Below are 18,760 nucleotides of genomic sequence, written 5' to 3' on the forward strand. Positions count from 1 at the left end.
TATGTCCTCCCGTGCACAAGCTGCCTGCACGCTTCCTGCGGAATGTGCGCTTTGCTCTTAGATTAGTGAGTCCACGAGAGTTGGCTGATCACAGATCAGAGTAAGGGGCCAGCCCCGGCCCCTTACCACATGATCAGCTGTCAGCCAATGACAGCTGATCACGTGATGTAAACAGTAGCCGGCGATCAGCTTTTTTTTTCTCCTTACACTGTCAGCGGCTGCTGTCAGAGGGACATCAATTCCAAAGAGGAAGAGCAACTGTGCCACCTAACAGTGCCCACCAGTGCCAACTACCAGTGCAGGCCAGAGCCACCTACCAGTGCCCATCAGTGCCCACCAACGCCACCTACCAGTGCAGGCTAGTGCCACCTACCAGTGCCCACCAGTGCCACCTATCAGTGCCCAGCAGTGCCACCCATCAGTGCCCAGTGCCACCTATTAGTGCCCATCAGTTCCCATGAGTGCCACCTATCAGTGCCATCTGTCAGTGCCACCTATTATTGCCCTTCAGTGCTACCTAGCAGTGCCCTTCGGTGCCACCCATCAGTGCCACCTATCAGTGCCCACCAGTGCCGACTTATCAGTGCCACCTTATTAGTGCCTATCAGTGTGGCCTATCAGTGCAGCCTATCCGTGCCTATCAAGGCCCATCAGTGCCGCCTCATCAGTGCACATCAATGAAGGAGAAAAATGACTTCTGTACTTCATTTTCTGAATCACAAGCCAACAATCGGCCGATCAGACGTTGGCCGAACATTCACGGCTTTACAGTGTCCACATTGTACCAAAGAACTTAGCTCATGTTTATTAGAAAGGATGTTAAGTGTAAAAAGGACAGAAGTTGTAAGAGTTAAATCATTTGTGAATGGAAGCTACAGAATCCTTCAACACCCATATAGAAAAGACAGAAAACACAGATCATATAGGAGAAAGCCAAACCATTAAAGATAAGGCCATATATATAGTATAATATATAATATTATACTATATATATGGCCTTATCTTTAATGATGTAGCTTTCTCCTATATGATCTGTGTTTTCTGTCTTTTCTATATGGGTGTTGAAGGATTCTGTAGCTTCCATTCACAAATGATTTAACTCTTACAACTTCTGTCCTTTTTACACTTAACATCCTTTCTAATAAACATGAGCTAAGTTCTTTGGTACAATGTGGACACTGTAAAGCCGTGAATGTTCGGCCAACGTCTGATCGGCCGATTGTTGGCTTGTTAGTATGATGCTTCCGACAACCGACTGCGACTTTTTGGCCGAATAAAATCTGGTGTGCATGCTATAAAATGTTTGTTGGCCGTCAACAGAACGGCCGATTGTTCGTCAGTCAGTACAGATTTCAGCAGACAAAAATCTGATGAGCAAGACTGGGCATGCTCAGAGAAGAAAAGTAAACCATCACATGACATCACTTCTGAAGTTGGTTTTTGTTGGCCAACAAAAGTCCAATGCAAGTCTAGAGCACATTTCAACCAACACAACAACACTGGACAAAAGACGGCCGATCGGTCGGCCAACAATCATTGCGTGTGTACGAGGCTTTAGTCACAGCTGAGGGTTCACACCAGCCTCTTACAGAGCACACAGTGGAGAGTCTCCCTACCAGTGTCTGGTGAGGGGTTTGTTAAGACACATGCTCTGGAATCTGGCACTGCTCAGGGTACACAGTGGTGGGAAGAGGAGTGATTCAAAAATAGCGAGCAGGAAGCCTGGTTCTTGGCTGAGTAAGTGCACAGCCTGGCACACATAGCAACGCTCTTCTGCACGCCCCTTCCAGCAAATACCTGGCACCCCCCCAATCACGAGCTCCAATTGTACAATTGTGAAAGTGGATTAACTGGTGGGGCCTGGGAAGGCTACCGCTCCATCCAGCATAGCAACATCTGTGAAGTCTTGGACTGGAGCTAGGAGTTTGCTGATGTTGGTGGGATTGAAACCTGTTCAATCCTATGTGCTGCCGAGGAAGTGAGCAAGCAGTGAGCAGAGCGGTGCCTTTCACTATGCCCAGCACTGAACTAATACAGAGGAAGGTGACAGGCTGCTGAGACACAGGCAGGGTGAGGATTTTGGTCTACACAGGGGAAGGTGCTCCTTATCCTGGCTCCCTAAGGTGGTCACCTAAGTGGCCTTATGCTGGTGCCAGCCCTGGGTGCATAGCTCCCAAGTACCCATCTTTGGAACCCAACTCATCACTCCTCTGTCCCTATTTGTTCCTCAGTTGTTCCTCAGTTGTCCCTCTTTGTTCAGTTTCCCTCAGTTGTACTTTGTTCCCCTTCTTTGTTCTTTAGGTTTCCATCTTTGTTCCTCAGTTTCCCCTCTATGTTTCTCAGTTGTCCCTCTTTGCTTTCCAATTTTTCCTTTTTTTTCTCAGTTTTCCCTCTTTGTTCCTCAGTTTTCCTTATTTGTTCCTTAGCTGTCCTTCTTTGTTCCTCAGTTGTCATACCTTGTTCCTTAGTTGTCCCTCAGTTAACCCTCTTTGTTCCTTAATTGTCCCTCTTTGTTCCTTAGTTACCTCTCTTTGTTCCTCATTTGTCCTTCTTTGTTTCTCAGTTGTCCTTCTTTGTTCCTTAGTTGTCCCTCTTTGTTCTTCAGTTGTACTCTTTGTTAGTTTGTTTTCCTTCTTTGTTCATTAGTTGTCCTTCTTTGTTCCTTAGCTTTCCCTCTTTGTTCTTTAGTTGTCCCTTTTTGTTCCTTAGTTGTCCCTCTTTGTTCCTCAGCTGTTCCTCTTTGTTTCTCAACTGCCCCTCTATGTTCCTTAGTTGTCCCTCTTTGTTTTCCAGTTTTTCCTTTTTTTCCCCCAGTTTTCCCTCTTTGTTCCTCAGTTGTCCTTTATTCCTCAGTTGTCATAACTTGTTCCTTAGTTGTCATAACTTGTTCCTTAGTTGTCCCTCAGTTGACCCTCTATGTTCCTTAATTGTCCCTCTTTGTTCCTTAGTTGTCCTTCTTTGTTCCTCAGTTGTTCCTCTTTTTTCCTCAGTTGTACACTTTGTTAGTTAGTTGTCCTTTGTTGTTCCTTAGTCATCCCTCTATGTTCCTCAGTTGTCCTTCTTTGTTCCTTAGTTGTCTCTTTTTGTTCCTTAGTTGTCCCTCTTTGTACTTCAGTTGTGCTTCTTTGTTCTTTAGTTGTCCCTCTTTGTTCTTCCATTGTCTCTCTTTGTTAGATAGTTGTCTCTCTTTATTTCTCAGTTGTCCCTCTTTGTTCCATAGTTGTCCCTCTTTGTTCTTCAGTTGTCCCTCTTTGTTAGTTAGTTGTCCCTCTTTGTTCTTCGGTTGCCCCTCTTTGTTAGTTAGTTGTCCCTCTTTGTTCTTCAGTTGCCCCTCCTTGTTAGTTAGTTGTCCTTCTTTGTTCTTCAGGTGTCCTTCTTTGTTAGTTAGTTGCCCCTTTGTTCCTTAGTTGTCCCTTTTTGTTCCTTAGTTGTCCCTCTTTGTTCTTCAGTTTTCCCCTTCTGTTCCTCACTTCTGTCTTTTCATTCCACAGTTGTCTCTCTTTGTTCCTCAGCTGTCCCTCATTGTTTTATACTTCCCCCCCCCCACCCAGTTTTTTTCTCTCTGTTACTCAGTTGTCCCCCTTTGCTCCTCTTTGTTTTCTACTTTTTTCTATCCCCCCCCCCCCAAGTATTACCTCTTTTTTCTTCTGTTGTCCCTCTTTGTTAGTTGTCTCTCTTTGTTTCTCAGTTGTCCCTCTTTGTTCTTCAGTTGTCCCCCTTTGTCACTTAGCTGTCCCTCTCTGTTCCTTAGTTGTCCCTCTTTGTCACTTAGCGGACCCTCTATGTTCCTTAGCTGTCCCTGATGAGACCACCTGGGATGGAACCAACTAGCGAGAGTCCGGACTACAGACTCCAATCCTAGGTGATGCTAGTCTGACTGGAATAAACTTTTCTTTGTGTGGAATGTCATGATGTGTATGACAGCATTCTTGTATAAAATACCTTCCCTCATCCTCCAGTCTTGTCACCATCTTCCAGGAGACACTTCCACGTCATCCAGGGCTTGATCTGTTTTCTCCAGTATGTTATATTCACACATCTTCTATTTATCATTCCCCAGTTATCATCTTTCCATCCAATGTAATCTCTATTTTCTCTCAATACTTTGTTCTTTTCATCATGCTCTGTTCCTGTGTCCTGTCATTGGTTGTCCTCTAGAAGAATGGAATGGTAACTCTTCTCTTGTCTTTTCAGATGAACCAGATCTCCATGCAAGAGAAATGTAAGAATCCCACCAATTTATTTTTTCCATGAGCAACTATAATGGACAAAAAGCAAAGATAATAATGTAGAACGGCCATTAAATTTTCCCAAACTTCCTACTTTTCTGAAAACCATCTTCCTCCTCTTTCCATGAGGACCATTGTAGAGCTTTTCTCCAAGCAAAAATATATATATTTTTTTATATTAGGAGAGTATGTGTAGTAAAGATCTGCTTATAAAAATCTTCTTCTTATCTTCTTCACCTTATAGAAAGTCTGTCTTCAGACACTCTCAGCCGTGCATTTCCCAACCAGGGGACTGGAGTTCTGTACTTGCTTTTTCTGCAGCAGAGTGACTGGTCCTTACCCCCCCCCCCCTCCCTGTAGGTTTAGCCCTATTATCTATGTTGTAATCAGTCAGAGCTTCCTCAATAAGTAGACGGACTTATTAAAGTTAAGTCATCTTTTGCCTTCCAGTCACAGTTCCACCCACCGCTTGTCTTCCATGCCTTCCTTCTTAGCTCAGCATCCAGTCACAGTGGAACCATAGAAAGCTTGGAGGTTACGACCCTGGGTAACACCCACCAACCCAACATGTCTGCCCATAGTCCACCCATACATGCCATGTGTGGCCCAAACGGTCTCCAGAAATGTATTTCTGCAGCACACCCTAAGTACACAATCAGTTATTGTAGAGAGAGCCAGAGAACCGTCCTCCAGGTGGCTCGATCATGGAGAATTTTTGGCCAGTGACTGATGATGTTACTGGCCATAATAAACAATGGTCCCTCTGCTTTGGAGCAAGGTAGGGTAAGAATTAATTATGGGCAGGGCCAGGATAAGGGGTGGGCTGCCCTGGGTGCGGCAGAGATTTTGGGGGGTTGTGCTAGAATGTTTTCTGTTAGGAAGAGGGATTTAGCTGGGGGGGGGGGGGGGTTAGCTAGTGTTAGTAGGGATGATTGAAAAGATTTGTGCTAGGAGGGGAGAAGCATTAGTGGTAGGAGAAGGGGTGGGGGGCAGGGCCGGTGCTAGACTATTTTACGCCCTAGGCAAGACCAGCTACTTGCGCCCCCCCAAAAAAGGGGGAAGGGGTTAAATACTCCTCTATGTCATACCCAGTGACCCTGATCGTATTGTTCCTCCATGTTATGCTTTCATACCCAGTGACCCCCCATGTTCCTCCATGTCACACCCGGGGACCCTAATGTCCCTCCGTGTCACACCCAGTGACTTTGATGTTTTTCCATATCACACCCTTGGACCCCAATATTCCTCAATGTTATGCTGTCATACCCACTGACCCTGATGTTCCTCCATGTCACACCCAGGGACCCCCGTGTTCCTCCATGTCATGCTGTCATACTCAGTGACCCCAATGTTCCTCTATGTCAGACCCTGATGTTCCTCCATGTCACACCTGGGGACCCCAATGTTCCTCCGTGTCACACTTGGGGACCCCAATCCCCCATGGCACACCCAGGGACCCCAATTCCTCATGGCACTCCCGGTGACCCCTATCCTCCATGTCACACCTGGTGACTCTGATTCCCCATGGCACACCTGGTGACCCCGATTCCCTTTCATACCAGGGATGTTCCATGTAACACCCAGGGACCAGCTCAGTGCAGAGAGTCACTTCCTGCCTGGGGTTAAGGCCGCTCAGCTCCAGCTGAAGAGGATCATCATGCAGGCAGCACTCTGGTTGGCTCTATTCCTGCCTCTTGGGGCCCCTCCAACAGTAGTGGAAAGCCAGGGCCTGATAGTTCCGCCACTGCCCAAGACACCTGGCATCTTTCTCTGTCCCTTCTTCCTCCCCTACCGCCACCTCTCCCCTCAGCTCACAATAATCATTCATGATGGAGAGAGATTGCCAACTCCTGGTTACGCCCCTAGGTGGCAATGCGCCCTAGGCGGCTGCCTAGTTTGCCTAGTGGAAGCACCGGCCCTGGTGGGGGGATTTGTGCTGAGAGAGGTAGATTTGGAGGGGGGAGAGGATTTATGCTCAGAGGGGAAATGTTAGGGGTTGGGGAATTGTGCTAGGAGGGGGGAGTTGGGGAAGGAGAGGATTTGAGCTGGGAGGGGGGATTTGTGCTTGAACCGGGGGAATTATGCGGGGGGAAAATTTTGGCTTGCAAAGGGAACTATGCTTAGGGGATTTTTGTGAAGATTAGTGCTTGAATTGCAGAGGAGGGAGAGAATTTTGTTCATACATTGGGGGGCGTTTGGCTTCTTTGCCCTGGGTGCTAGATGACCTTGTCCCGGCACTGAATATGGGCATTACAGTAAACAGAAGGAGAGAGGGTGGGGATCTAGGGGACATAGAGCCTGGATATGAGGTTGTGTGAGATATATTCCACCAGGACTGAGACCTACCAGGAGACTTGAAGAATAATAGGACTGGGATAGTGAGAATGTATAGGAGCTCATATCTGACCAGGACAGTGACTTACCAGGAGACTTGCAGAATAATGAGGTTTGGATACTGAGGTTGTATATACACTATTTAGCGGATTTGAGTAGAATGTGGTTCATATATGAGGACCATGAAGCATAATAAGCATGAAGGAGGACTTTAGTAGAATACAGTTCACAGCTGAGGACCATGAAGGAGAATAAGCATGAAGGTGGACTTGAGTAGAATACGGTTCATGGCTAGGGACCATAAAGCAGAATAAGCATGAAGGCGGACGTGAGTAAAATAAGCTTCATGGCTTGGGACCATGAAGCAGAATAAGCGTGAAGGTGGACTTGCGTGGAATACAGTTCACGGTTCAGGACTATGAAGCAGATTAAGCATGAAGGCAGACTTGAGTAGAATACAGTTCATGGCTGAGGACCATGAAGCAGAATAAGCATTAAGGCGGACTCGAGTAGAACACGGTTCACATTCAGGACTATGAAGCAGAATGAGCATTAAGGGAGACTTGAGTAGAATACGGTTTACTCCTGGGGACCGTGAAGCAGAATAAGCATCAAGGCAGACTTGAGTAGCATACGGTTCACCGCTGAGGACCATGAAGCAGAATAAGCATTAAGGCGGACTCGAGTAGAACACGGTTCACATTCAGGACTATGAAGCAGAATGAGCATTAAGGGAGACTTGAGTAGAATATGGTTCATGGCTGAGGACCATGAAGCAAAATAAGCATGAAGGTGGACTTTGCGTAGAATACAGTTCACAGCTGAGGACCATGAAGAAGAATAAGCATGAAGGCATACTAAAGTAGAATATGGTTCATGGCTGAGGACCGAGAAACAGAGTAAGCATGAAGGTGGACTTTGCATAGAATACAGTTCACAAATGAAGGACCATGAAGCATAAAAAGCATGAAGGCAGACTTTGCGTAGAATACGGTTAACAGCTGAGGACCATAAAGCAGAATAAGCATGAAAGCAGACTTGAGTAGAATACGGTTTACTCCTGGGGACCATGAAGCAGAATAAGCATCAAGGCAGACTTGAGTAGCATACGGTTACATAGTTACATAGTTACATAGTTACATAGTTACATAGTTACATAGTTAGTGAGGCTGAAAAAAGACACAAGTCCATCCAGTTCAACCTATGATGTGTGTGTGTGTTTGCTTTTAACCGTACATTGTATACCCCTGTATGTTGTACATTGTATACCCCTGTATGTTGTGGTCTTTAAGGTGTCCATCCAATAGTTTTTTGAAACTATCAAGGCTCCCCGCTGATACGACTGCTTGTGGAAGAGAATTCCACATCCTTACCGCTCTTACAGTGAAGAACCCCTTATGCACTTTAAGGTTAAACCGCCTTTCCTCAAGTTTTAGTGAGTGGCCACGTGTCTTATTGTATTCCCTTTCTCTGAATAGTTTGTTCCTTATGCTAGGGTCGCCAGTACAGTATTTGTACATTGATATCATATCCCCCCTCAATCGTCTCTTCTCCAGAGAGAATAGGTTCAGTGCTTGTAGTCTTTCCTCATAGCCGATGTCCTCCATTCCCCTAATTATTTTTGTTGCCCTCCTCTGGACTTTCTCCAGTTCCAGCACATCCTTCCTGCGGACCGGTGCCCAGAACTGGACAGCATACTCCAGATGTGGCCGGACCAGAGTCTTGTAGAGCGGGAGAATAATCTCTTTATTTCTGGAGTGAATCCCCTTTTTTATACATCCCAGTATTCTGTTGGCTTTGCTTGCAGCGGCTTGGCATTGCATGCCACTTCCAAGCCTGTTGTCTACCAGTACCCCCAGGTCCCTTTCCATCCTAGACTCACCCAGAGGTTCCCCCCCTAGTGAGTAGCTTGCTTTCTGGTTACTGGCCCCCAAGTGCGTTACTTTACATTTTTCTACATTAAATCTCATCTGCCATGTAGTTGCCCACCCCGTTATTTTGTTCAGGTCTGCTTGTAAGGTTTCCACATCCTGCATAGAAGATATTGGCATGCCTAATTTAGTATCATCTGCAAATACTGAGATTGTACTAGATATCCCCTCCTCTAGATCATTTATGAATAAATTAAACAGGATTGGTCCCAGGACAGAACCCTGGGGGACCCCACTTTCCACACCCGCCCAATCCGAGTACTCCCCATTAATCACCACCCTCTGGACTCTCCCCTGGAGCCAGTTCTCTATCCAGGTACTCACCTTATGGTCCATACCTATCTTCCTTAGTTTGTACAGTAAACCTATGATGTGTGTGTTCACCGCTGAGGACCATGAAGCAGAATAAGCATGAAGGGGGGGACTTTGAATAGAATATGGTTCACTGCTGAGGACCATAAAATCAGAATAACCATGAAGGGGAACTTTGAGCTTTGAGTAGAATATGGTTTACTCCTGGGGACCATGAATCAGCCTTAGCGCAGATAAAGAGATCTACTCACAAGTTCCTGGCAGCACTCAGTCCAGAGGTACAGCCTCCAGCAAATGTAGTCCTGTTTCTGGTCCAGAAAGGGGGGGGATCCAAGGATACATAGTTAACCTTCTTTCAGCATACCGATCCATCCCCATGGGGGGGGGGGGGATACTATCCTCTCAGGGCTCCAGACTATTTACCAGTAACCCGGCAACCATCTGGGCACACCTCCCGAGGGCAAATATTTAGACTGGAGAATTGAATTCTGCTTCCCTAAGCTCTAGAAGCTTCCTCTAGTGGCAGTGGGAAGTAATCAAACTCCCTGCATGTGAATCCCCGAACAGACCAAACTAAACAATCCCTGCTCTTCTCTTTACAGCAGAAGCCCAACTAAATCTTCAAAACTGAGACTGAGGGCCTTTTTTTTTTTTTTAAGGGTGCCAGTCCTTATGTGACAAAGCTCACTCACTGTACTGCATCTATGGAGGAGCAGCGTTACCAGCCTAGCACAAGACTACAGAGCAACTCCCTCTCTTCTGTGTGCTCAATGTCTGCTGGCACCTGCCCATCGTCAGGCAGAGGCAGATCGCCGTACTGTCAGTAGGGAAGGCATGGATCCTATGTTCCTACAAAGCAGGGACTAGAATTCATGCCTTCCCCTAGTAAAAGCACCTCCCCCACAGTACACATGAACACTGGCTAGGCACACAGTTAACCCTCTGATCGCCCTAGATGTTAATCCCTTCCCAGCCAGTGTCATTAGTACAGTGACAGTGCATAGTTTTAGCACTGGTCACTATATTAGCCCCCGTTCACATCGACATGTCAAATCACTGCCTATTGCCAGCAACGTCACCGTCCGAATCGGTGCGACTTTGCGGGACCACACTGATTCCCAAAAATAGTTCCTGCACTACTTTTGCTGACTTCGGGGGCAATTTCAATAGACATCTGTGCATGAACCCGCACAAACAGTGCCGGGACAAGGTCATCCAGCACCCAGGGCAAAGATGCCCAACCCCCCTTTCTCTTAGGCCCCTTTCACATGGGCGGTGCGCCCAATGGATTCTGTTTTGCTCAGCGGGGGATTAATCTGCCGATCCCCCGCTAAGCAGGCGCATGACAGGTCCGTCTCCGCTCTGTGTGTAGAGACCGAGCTGTCAGATTCCCCTCTGTCATCTATGGGGAGATCGGATGAGAAGGGACCGCCTATTCGTTCTCATCCGATCCAATCGTCCAGATGGATGGCTAATAGGGTTTCCATCCATCTGGATTTCATGGACAGGATCGAATCAGATAGCAGCGGGTGTCAGCGGACATCCGCTGCTCCATAGGGGTACATGGAGCATCCGATCCGTTGCGCCTTAAAAACTGACTGGGACCAGATCGGGAAGCCTGTGTGAAAGGAGCCTTAGAGTTAGGGTCAGGGCACACCCATCCCTGCAATAAACCATTGCGCCCAGGGCAGCCGCCCCCTCCTGCCCACCCCTTGTCCTGTCCCTGCGCACAAATGTCTCTCACATTGTCCTCGATTCGCACTGAAATGCCGATTTGTAATCGTGCGAGTGTCCTCCGCAATATTGCAGTTCCGCTATTAGTCGCCGTTCACCATTATTACTAGTAAAAAATAAATAAAATTATCCCATAGTTTGTAGACGCGATAACTTTAGCGCAAAGCAATCAATATACACTTATTGGGATTTTTTTTTTACCAAAAATATGTAGCAGAATAATTATTGGCCTAAATCGATGAAAGAATTTGATTTTTTTTTTTTTTTACAATTTTTTTATTGGATGTGTTTTAGAAAGTTAAAAAAAAAAAAAAATATATATATATATATATATATATATATATATATATATATATATATATAGTATAAATATATATATCACTAATCGCCACCATTACTAGTAAAAAATATCCTATAGTTTCAATATACACTTATTGGGATTTTTTTTTACCAAAAATATGTAGCAGAATACATATTGGCCTAAATTGATAAAAGAATTTGATTTTTTTTTTTAATTTTTTTTATTGAATGTGTTTTAGAAAGTAAAAAAAATAAATAAATAAATACATATATATAATATTATATATATATATATATATATATATATATATATATATATATATATATATATATACAGGATATACTTTTTTGTTTTTTTCAAAATTGTTGGTCTTTTTTTCGTTTACAGTGCAAAAAACAAAAAAAAACAAAAACAAATTGAGAAAAAGAATTTGATTTTTTTTTTTTTATAATTTTTTTTATTGGATGTGTTTTAGAAAGTTAAAAAAAAAATATATATATATAGATATATATATATCTATATATATATATAGATATATATATCTATATATATAGATATATATATCTATATATATATCTATATATATATATACTTTTTTTTTTCAAAATTGTTGGTCTTTTTTTGTTTACAGTGCAAAAAATAAAAAAAAAAACAAAAACAATCACAATGGTGATCAAATATCACCAAAAGAAAGCTCTATTTGTGGGAAAAAAGGACATCAATTTTATTTGGGTACAGCGTCGCACGACCGCTCAATTGTCAATTAAAGTAATGCAGTGCCGAATCACAAAAGATGACCCGGTCATAAAGTGGGGTAAATCTTCTGGGAGTAAATCGTGCAAGTGTCCTCCGCAATATCGCAGTTCCGCTATAAGTCACCGTTCGCCGTTATTACTAGTAAAAAATAAATAAAAATATCCCATAGTTTGTAGATGCGATAACTTTAGCGCAAACCAATCAATATACATTTATTGGGATTTTTTTTTACCAACAATTTGTAGCAGAATAATTATTGGCCTAAACTGAGAAAAAGAATTTGATTTTTTTTTTTACAATTTTTTTTATTGGATGTGTTTTAGAAAGTTAAAAAAAAAAAATATATATATACTTTTTTTTTTTCAAAATTATTGGTCTTTTTTTGTTTACAGTGCAAAAAAAAACCCCCAAAAAAACACCAAAAGCAGAGGTGATCAAATATCACCAAAAGAAAGCTCTATTTGTGGGGAAAATTAAATCAATTTTATTTGGGTACAGCGTCGCACGACCGCGCAATTGTAAATTAAAGTAATGCAGTGCCGAATCACATAAAATGGCCTGGTCATAAAGGGGGGTAAGTCTTCCGGAGGTAAATTGTGTTGCAGTTCAGCTATAAGTTTCTGATCGCCGTCATTACTAGTAAACAAATAAATAAAAATATCCCCTAGTTTGTAGACGCGATAACTTTTGCGCAAACCAATCAATATACGCTTAATGCAATTTTTTTTTTTTTTTACCAAAAATATGTGGCAGAATACAAATTGCCCTAAAATGATGGACATTTTTAATTGGGAATGTTATATAGCAGAAAATAAAAAAAATATTATTATTTTTTTTTTAAGAATTGACGCTCTTTTTTTGTGATTTTTTTTTTTTCAACCCAAAATATGTGGCAGAATACAAATTGGCCTAAACTGATTAAAAAAAAATGATTTTTATTTTTATTTTTTTTTTTATTGGGAATATTATTATTATTTTTTAAAGAATTGACGCTCTTTTTTTGTGATTTTTTTTTTCAACCCAAAATATGTGGCAGAATACAAATTGGCCTAAACTGATTAAAAAAAAATTAGATTTTTTTTTATTGGGAATGTTTTATATAGCAGAAAGTATAAAAATATTGTTTTTTTTTTTTTTCAGAATTGTCTTCTTTTGTTTAGGGCTCTTTCACACACTCCGTCCGCTGGACGGAGTCCGTTTTTCTCAGCGGGGGATCGAGCCGCCGATCCCCCGATGAGCAGCAGGAGGACAGTTGTGTCTCCGCGCTGTGTGCGGAGACACAGCTGACAGTTCCCCATGCATCTCTATGGGGGAAATCGGATGTCAACGGACCGTCAGTCCGTTCTCACCCGATCCCATCCGATCCGATCCGCTGGATGGATGGAAAATAGGGTTTCCATCCGTCCAGATTTGACGGATCGGATCGGGTCGGATGTCAGCGGACATGTCTCCGCTGACATCCGATGCCCCATAGGAATGCATGGGGGGGCCGTTCAGATCCGCCAAAAAAACGGACAGGCAGATCTGAACGGTCCGCCTGTGTGAAAGGGGCCTTATAGCACAAAAAATAAAAAATGCAGAGGTGATCAAATACCACCAAAAGAAAGCTCCATTTGTGGGGGAAAAGGACATCAGTTTTTCTTTTTTTGGGATACAGTGCCACACGACCATGCGAGTTAAAGAAATGCCGAAGCATAAAAAATGGCCTGGTGATTAAGGAATTTTTTGCGCTATAAACAAAAAAAGAGCGACAATTCTGAAAAAAAAAAAAAAAAAATATTTTTCACATTCTGCTATATAACTTTCCGGAAAAAAAAAAAAAAATAAAAATATATATTTTTTTAACATATTAGGCCAATTTATTTTCTGCTACATATTTTTGGTAAAACAAAAAAAAAAAGGAATCTCCCAGAGGACGAGTGGTTGGTGTTCCAGGAGTTCAGCTTTTTGTTGTAATTTTATTCCTTTTACATTCCTCCCGTCTGTGTATTTATTCAAACTGCACCCACAATTTGTCCTCTTTGGTTCGGTCATGGGATTAGAATAAGGTGCGTTCTTTACTCTCTTTTATTTTCTTTGTTTATACAAAATCCTATTCAAATCTCCCGGCCACGCCCGGCCAATCCTTAACCACCTCCATACCGGGCGATTTCTGGCACTTTGCTCCTACATGTAAAAAACATAATTTTTTTTGATAGAAAATTACTCAGAACCCCCAAACATTTTTTTTTTTGTTTTTGTTTTTTTTAGCAGAGAACCTAGGGAATAAAATGGTGGTCATTGCAACTTTTTTTTTTTTTTTTTACATTGCAACTTTTTTATTTATTTATTTATTTATTTATTTTTTATTTTTATTTTTTTTTACATTGCAACTTTTTATGTGATGCGGTATTTGCGCAGACATTTCTCAAATGTGTTTTTTTTTTTTTGGGGGGGGGGGGAACAGCTTTATGAATTAAAAAAAAAAAACAACAAAGTTAAGGTATATGAAAGGTACAGCGCTAATACGTGCCAAACATCAAATATCACTGTGCAAATAAGCAAAATAAAGTGCCTATAAATTGTGCAAATAAATCACATAGTGCACAAATATTCTCATAAAGTGCCATAAAATGTCCAATATGTATCAGTCCATTGTATAGCTTCCTCCTCCCTGTGCAACATATACTGGAAACAATGTTGCACAGGGAGGATCACGATCGCTCCCCGCTAAGAGAGAAGGACAGTCGGATGTTGTAAACACAGCTGACCGTTCTTCTCCCTGAAATGATCACAGAGCCCCTTTGATCCTTCAATATAGGATCACTTGTCTCTATGGTCATTTCACAAGCCACACCCCCATACAGTTAGAATCACTCCCCTAGGCTCACATTTAAACCCTTGATCACCCATAATGTTAACCCCTTCCCTGCCAGTGTCATTAGTACAGTGACAGTGCATATTTTTAGCACTGATTACTGTAGTAATGTCACTGGTCCCCCCAAAAATGTAAAATAATGTGAGTTAGGGGTCCGATCTGTCCGCCGCAATGTCACAGTCCTGGAAAAAATTGCAGATTGCCACCATTACTCGTAAAAAAAAACAATAAAAATGACAAATCTTTCCCGTAGTTTGTAGGCGCAATAACTTTTTTCACAAACCAATCAAAATACGCTTATTGCATTTTTTTTTTTTTTTTAACCAAAAATATGTAGCAGAAAATAAATTGGCCTAAAATGTTAAAAAAAAAAATTATTTTTAATTTTTTTTTTTTTTTGGGGAAAGTTATATAGCAGAATGTGAAAAATATTGTTGTTTTTTTTTTTTTCAGAATTGTCGCTCTTTTTTTGTTTCTAGAGCAAAAAATAAAAATCGCACAGGTGATCAAATATCACCAAAAGAACGTTCTATTTGTGGGGGGGAAAAAGGACGTCAATTTTATTTGGGTGCAGCATCGTGCGACCACGCAATTGTCTGTTAAATTAACACAGTGCCAAATCGCAAAATAGGGCCTGGTCATTAAGGGGGGAAATCCTTCCGGTCTTAAAGTGGTTAAGGGGGGGAAATCCTTCCGGTCTTAAAGTGGTAAAGGGGGGGGGGAAATCCTTCCGGTCTTAAAGTGGTTAAGGGGGGAAATCCTTCCGGTCTTAAAGTGGTAAAGGGGGGGGGGAAATCCTTCCGGTCTTAAAGTGGTTAAGGGGGGGGGGGAAATCCTTCCGGTCTTAAAGTGGTTAAGGGGGGGGGGGAATCCTTCCGGTCTTAAAGTGGTTAAGGGGAAAATCCTTCCGGTCTTAAAGTGGTTAAGGGGGGGAGATCCTTCTGGTCTTAAAGTGGTTAAGGGGGGGGAAATCCTTCCGGTCTTAAAGTGGTTAAGAGGGGAAATCCTTCCTGTCATAAAGTGGTTAAGTGGGGAAATCCTTCCGGTCTTAAAGTGGTTAAGGGGGGGGGGAAATCCTTCCGGTCTTAAAGTGATTAAGGGGGGAAATCCTTTCATCTTAAAGTGGTTAAGGGGGGGGGGGAATCCTTCCGGTCTAAAAGTGGTTAAGGGGGGGAAATCCTTCCCTTCTTAAAGTGGTTAAGAGGGGAAATCCTTCCGGTCTTAAAGTGGTTAAGGGGGGGGAAATCCTTCCGGTCTTAAAGTGGTTAAGGGGGGAAATCCTTCCGGTCTTAAAGTGGTTAAGGGGGGAAATCCGTCCGGTCTTAAAGTGGTTGAGCAGGGAAATCCTTCCGGTCTTAAAGTGGTTAAGGGGGGGAAATTCTTCCGGTCTTAAAGTTGTTAAGGGGGGAATCCTTCCTGTCCTAAAGTGGTTAAGGGGGGAAATCCTTCCTGTCTTAAAGTGGTAAAGGGGGGAAATCCTTCCGGTCTTAAAGTGGTTAAGGGGGGGGGGGGAAATCATTCCGGTCTTAAAGTGGCTAAGGGGGGGGGGAATCCTTCCGGTCTTAAAGTGGTTAAGGGGGGGAAATCCTTCCGGTCTTAAAGTGGTTAAGGGGGGGAAATCCTTCCGGTGTTAAAGTGGTTAAGGGGGGAAATCCTTCCGGTCTTAAAGTGGTTAAGGGGGAAATCCTTCCGGTCTTAGAGTGGTTAAGGGGGGAAATCCTTCCGGTCTTAAAGTGGTTAAGGGGGGGAAATCTTTCCGGTCTTAAAGTGGTTAAGGGGAGAAATCCTACCGGTCTTAAAGTGGTTAAGGGGGGGAAATCCTTCCGGTCTTAAAGTGGTTAGGGGGGGGAATCCTTTCGGTCTTAAAGTGGTTAAGGGGGGGAATCCTTCCGGTCTTAAAGTGGTTAAGGGGGAAATACTTCCGGTCTTAAAGTGGTTAAGGGGGGGAAATCCTACCGGTCTTAAAGTGGTTAGGGGGGGGAATCCTTTCGGTCTTAAAGTGGTTAAGGGGGGGAATCCTTCCGGTCTTAAAGTGGTTAAGGGGGGGGGGAATCCTTGCGGTCTTAAAGTGGTTAAGGGGGGGGAATCCTTCCGGTCTTCAAGTGGTTAAGGGGGGAAATCCTTCCGGTCTTAAAGTGGATAAGCGGGGGGGGGGGAATCCTTCCGGTCTTAAAATGGTTAAGGGGGGAAATCCTTCCAGTCTTAAAGTGGTTAAGGGGGGGAATCCTTCCGGTCTTAAAGTGGTTAAGAGGGGAAATCCTTCCTGTCTTAAAGTGGTTAAGGGGGGAAATCCTTCCGGTCTTAAAGTAGTTAAGGGGGGGGGGGAATCCTTCCGGTCTTCAAGTGGTTAAGGGGGGAAATCCTTCCGGTTTTAAAGTGGTTAAGCGGGGGGGGGGGGGAATCCTTCCGGTCTTAAAATGGTTAAGGGGGAAATCCTTCCGGTCTTAAAGTGGTTAAGGGGGGAATCCTTCCGGTCTTAAAGTGGTTAAGAGGGGAAATCCTTCCTGTCTTAAAGTGGTTAAGGGGGGAAATCCTTCCGGTCTTAAAGTAGTTAAGGGGGGGGAATCCTTCCGGTCTTAAAGTGGTTAAGGGGGGGAAATACTTTCGGTCTTAAAGTGGTTAAGGGGGGGAATCCTTCCGGTCTTAAAGTGGTTAAAGGGGGAAATCCGTCCGGTCTTAAAGTGGTTAAGGGGGGGAGGGGAAATCCTTCCTGTCTTAAAGTGGTTAAGGGGGGGAATCCTTCCGGTCTTAAAGTGGTTAAGGGGGGGAAATCCTTCCTGTCTTAAAGTAAATAAGGGGGGAAATCCTTCCGGTCTTAAAGTGGTTAAGGGGGACATCCTTGCGGTCTTAAAGTGGTTAAGGGGGGGAAATCCTTTCGGTCTTAAAGTGGTTAAAGGGGAGGAAATCCTTCCGGTCTTAAAGTGGTTAAGGGGGGAAATCCTTCCGGTCTTAAAGTGGTTAAGGGGGCGGGGGAATCCTTCCGGTCTTAAAGTGGTTAAGGGGGGGGGAATCCTTCCGGTCTTAAAGTGGTTAAGGGGGGAAATCCTTCTGGTCATAAAGTGGTTAAGGGGGGGGAATCCTTCCAGTCGTAAAGTGGTTAAGGGGGGGAAATCCTTCCGGTCTTAAAGTGTTTAAGGGGGGGAAATCCTTTTGGTTTTAAAGTGGTTAAGGGGGGGGAATCCTTCTGGTCTTAAAGTGGTTAAGGGGGGAAATCCTTTCGGTCTTAAAGTGGTTAAGGGGGGGAATCCTTCCGGTCTTAAAGTGGTTAAGGGGGGAAATCCTTCCGGTCTTAAAGTGGTTAAGGGGGGGAATCCTTCCTGTCTTAAAGTGATTAAGGGGGGGGGGAATCCTTCCGGTCTTAAATTGGTTAAGAGGGGAAATCCTTCCTGTCTTAAAGTGGTTAAGGGGGGAAATCCTTCCTGTCTTAAAGTGGTTAAGGGGGGAAATCCTTCCGGTCTTAAAGTGGTTAAGGGGGAAATCCTTTTGTTCTTAAAGTGGTTAAGGGGGGAAATCCTTTCGGTCTTAAAGTGGTTAGGGGGGGAATCCTTCCGGTCTTAAAATGGTTAAGGGGGGAAATCCTTCCGGTCTTAAAGTGGTTAAGGGGGAAATCCTTCCGGTGTTAAAGTGGTTAAGGGGGGAAATCCTTCCGGTCTTAAAGTGGTTAAGGGGGAAATCCTTCCGGTCTTAGAGTGGTTAAGGGGGGAAATCCTTCCGGTCTTAAAGTGGTTAAGGGGGAAATACTTCCGGTCCTAAAGTGGTTAAGGGGAGAAATCCTACCGGTCTTAAAGTGGTTAAGGGGGGAAATCCTTCCGGTCTTAAAGTGGTTAAGGGGGGGGGATCCTTCCAGTCGTAAAGTGTTTAAGGGGGAAATCCTTCCGGTCTTAAAGTGGTTAAGGGGAGAAATTCTACCGGTCTTAAAGTGGTTAAGGGGGGGGGAATCCTTCCAGTCGTAAAGTGGTTAAGGGGGAAATCCTTTCGGTCTTAAAGTGGTTAAGGGGGGGGGAATCCTTCCGGTCTTAAAGTGGTTAAGGGGGGAAATCGTTCCGGTCTGAAAGTGGTTAAGGGGGGGGGGGAATCCTTCCAGTCTTAAAGTGGTTAAGGGGGGGAAATCCTTTTGGTCTCAAAGTGGTTAAGGGGGGGGGGGAATCCTTCCGGTCTTAAAGTGATTAAGGGGGGGGGAATCCTTCCGGTCTTAAAGTGGTTAAGAGGGGAAATCCTTCCTGTCTTAAAGTGGTTGAGGGGGGAAATCCTTCCGGTCTTAAAGTGGTTAAGGGGGGGGAAATCCTTTTGGTCTTAAAGTGGTTAA

The 18,760-nt window shown here is 43.8% G+C and overlaps 1 protein-coding gene across 1 annotated transcript in view; it reads left to right on the forward strand.

Moving 5' to 3' along the window:
• Positions 1-18,760, forward strand: part of LOC309554234 (phospholipid scramblase 1-like) — a 241,264-nt gene that overhangs the window by 191,591 nt on the left and 30,913 nt on the right. The window contains exon 3 of the mRNA XM_082255871.1: positions 4,195-4,222. Within this exon, the coding sequence (XP_082111997.1) occupies positions 4,195-4,222 (28 nt within the window). The remainder of the gene's footprint in view (positions 1-4,194; positions 4,223-18,760) is intronic.

The sequence above is a fragment of the Pelophylax lessonae genome (genome assembly GCF_965119305.1).
Source record: "Pelophylax lessonae genome assembly, chromosome: 4".
Lineage (NCBI taxonomy): Eukaryota > Metazoa > Chordata > Amphibia > Anura > Ranidae > Pelophylax > Pelophylax lessonae.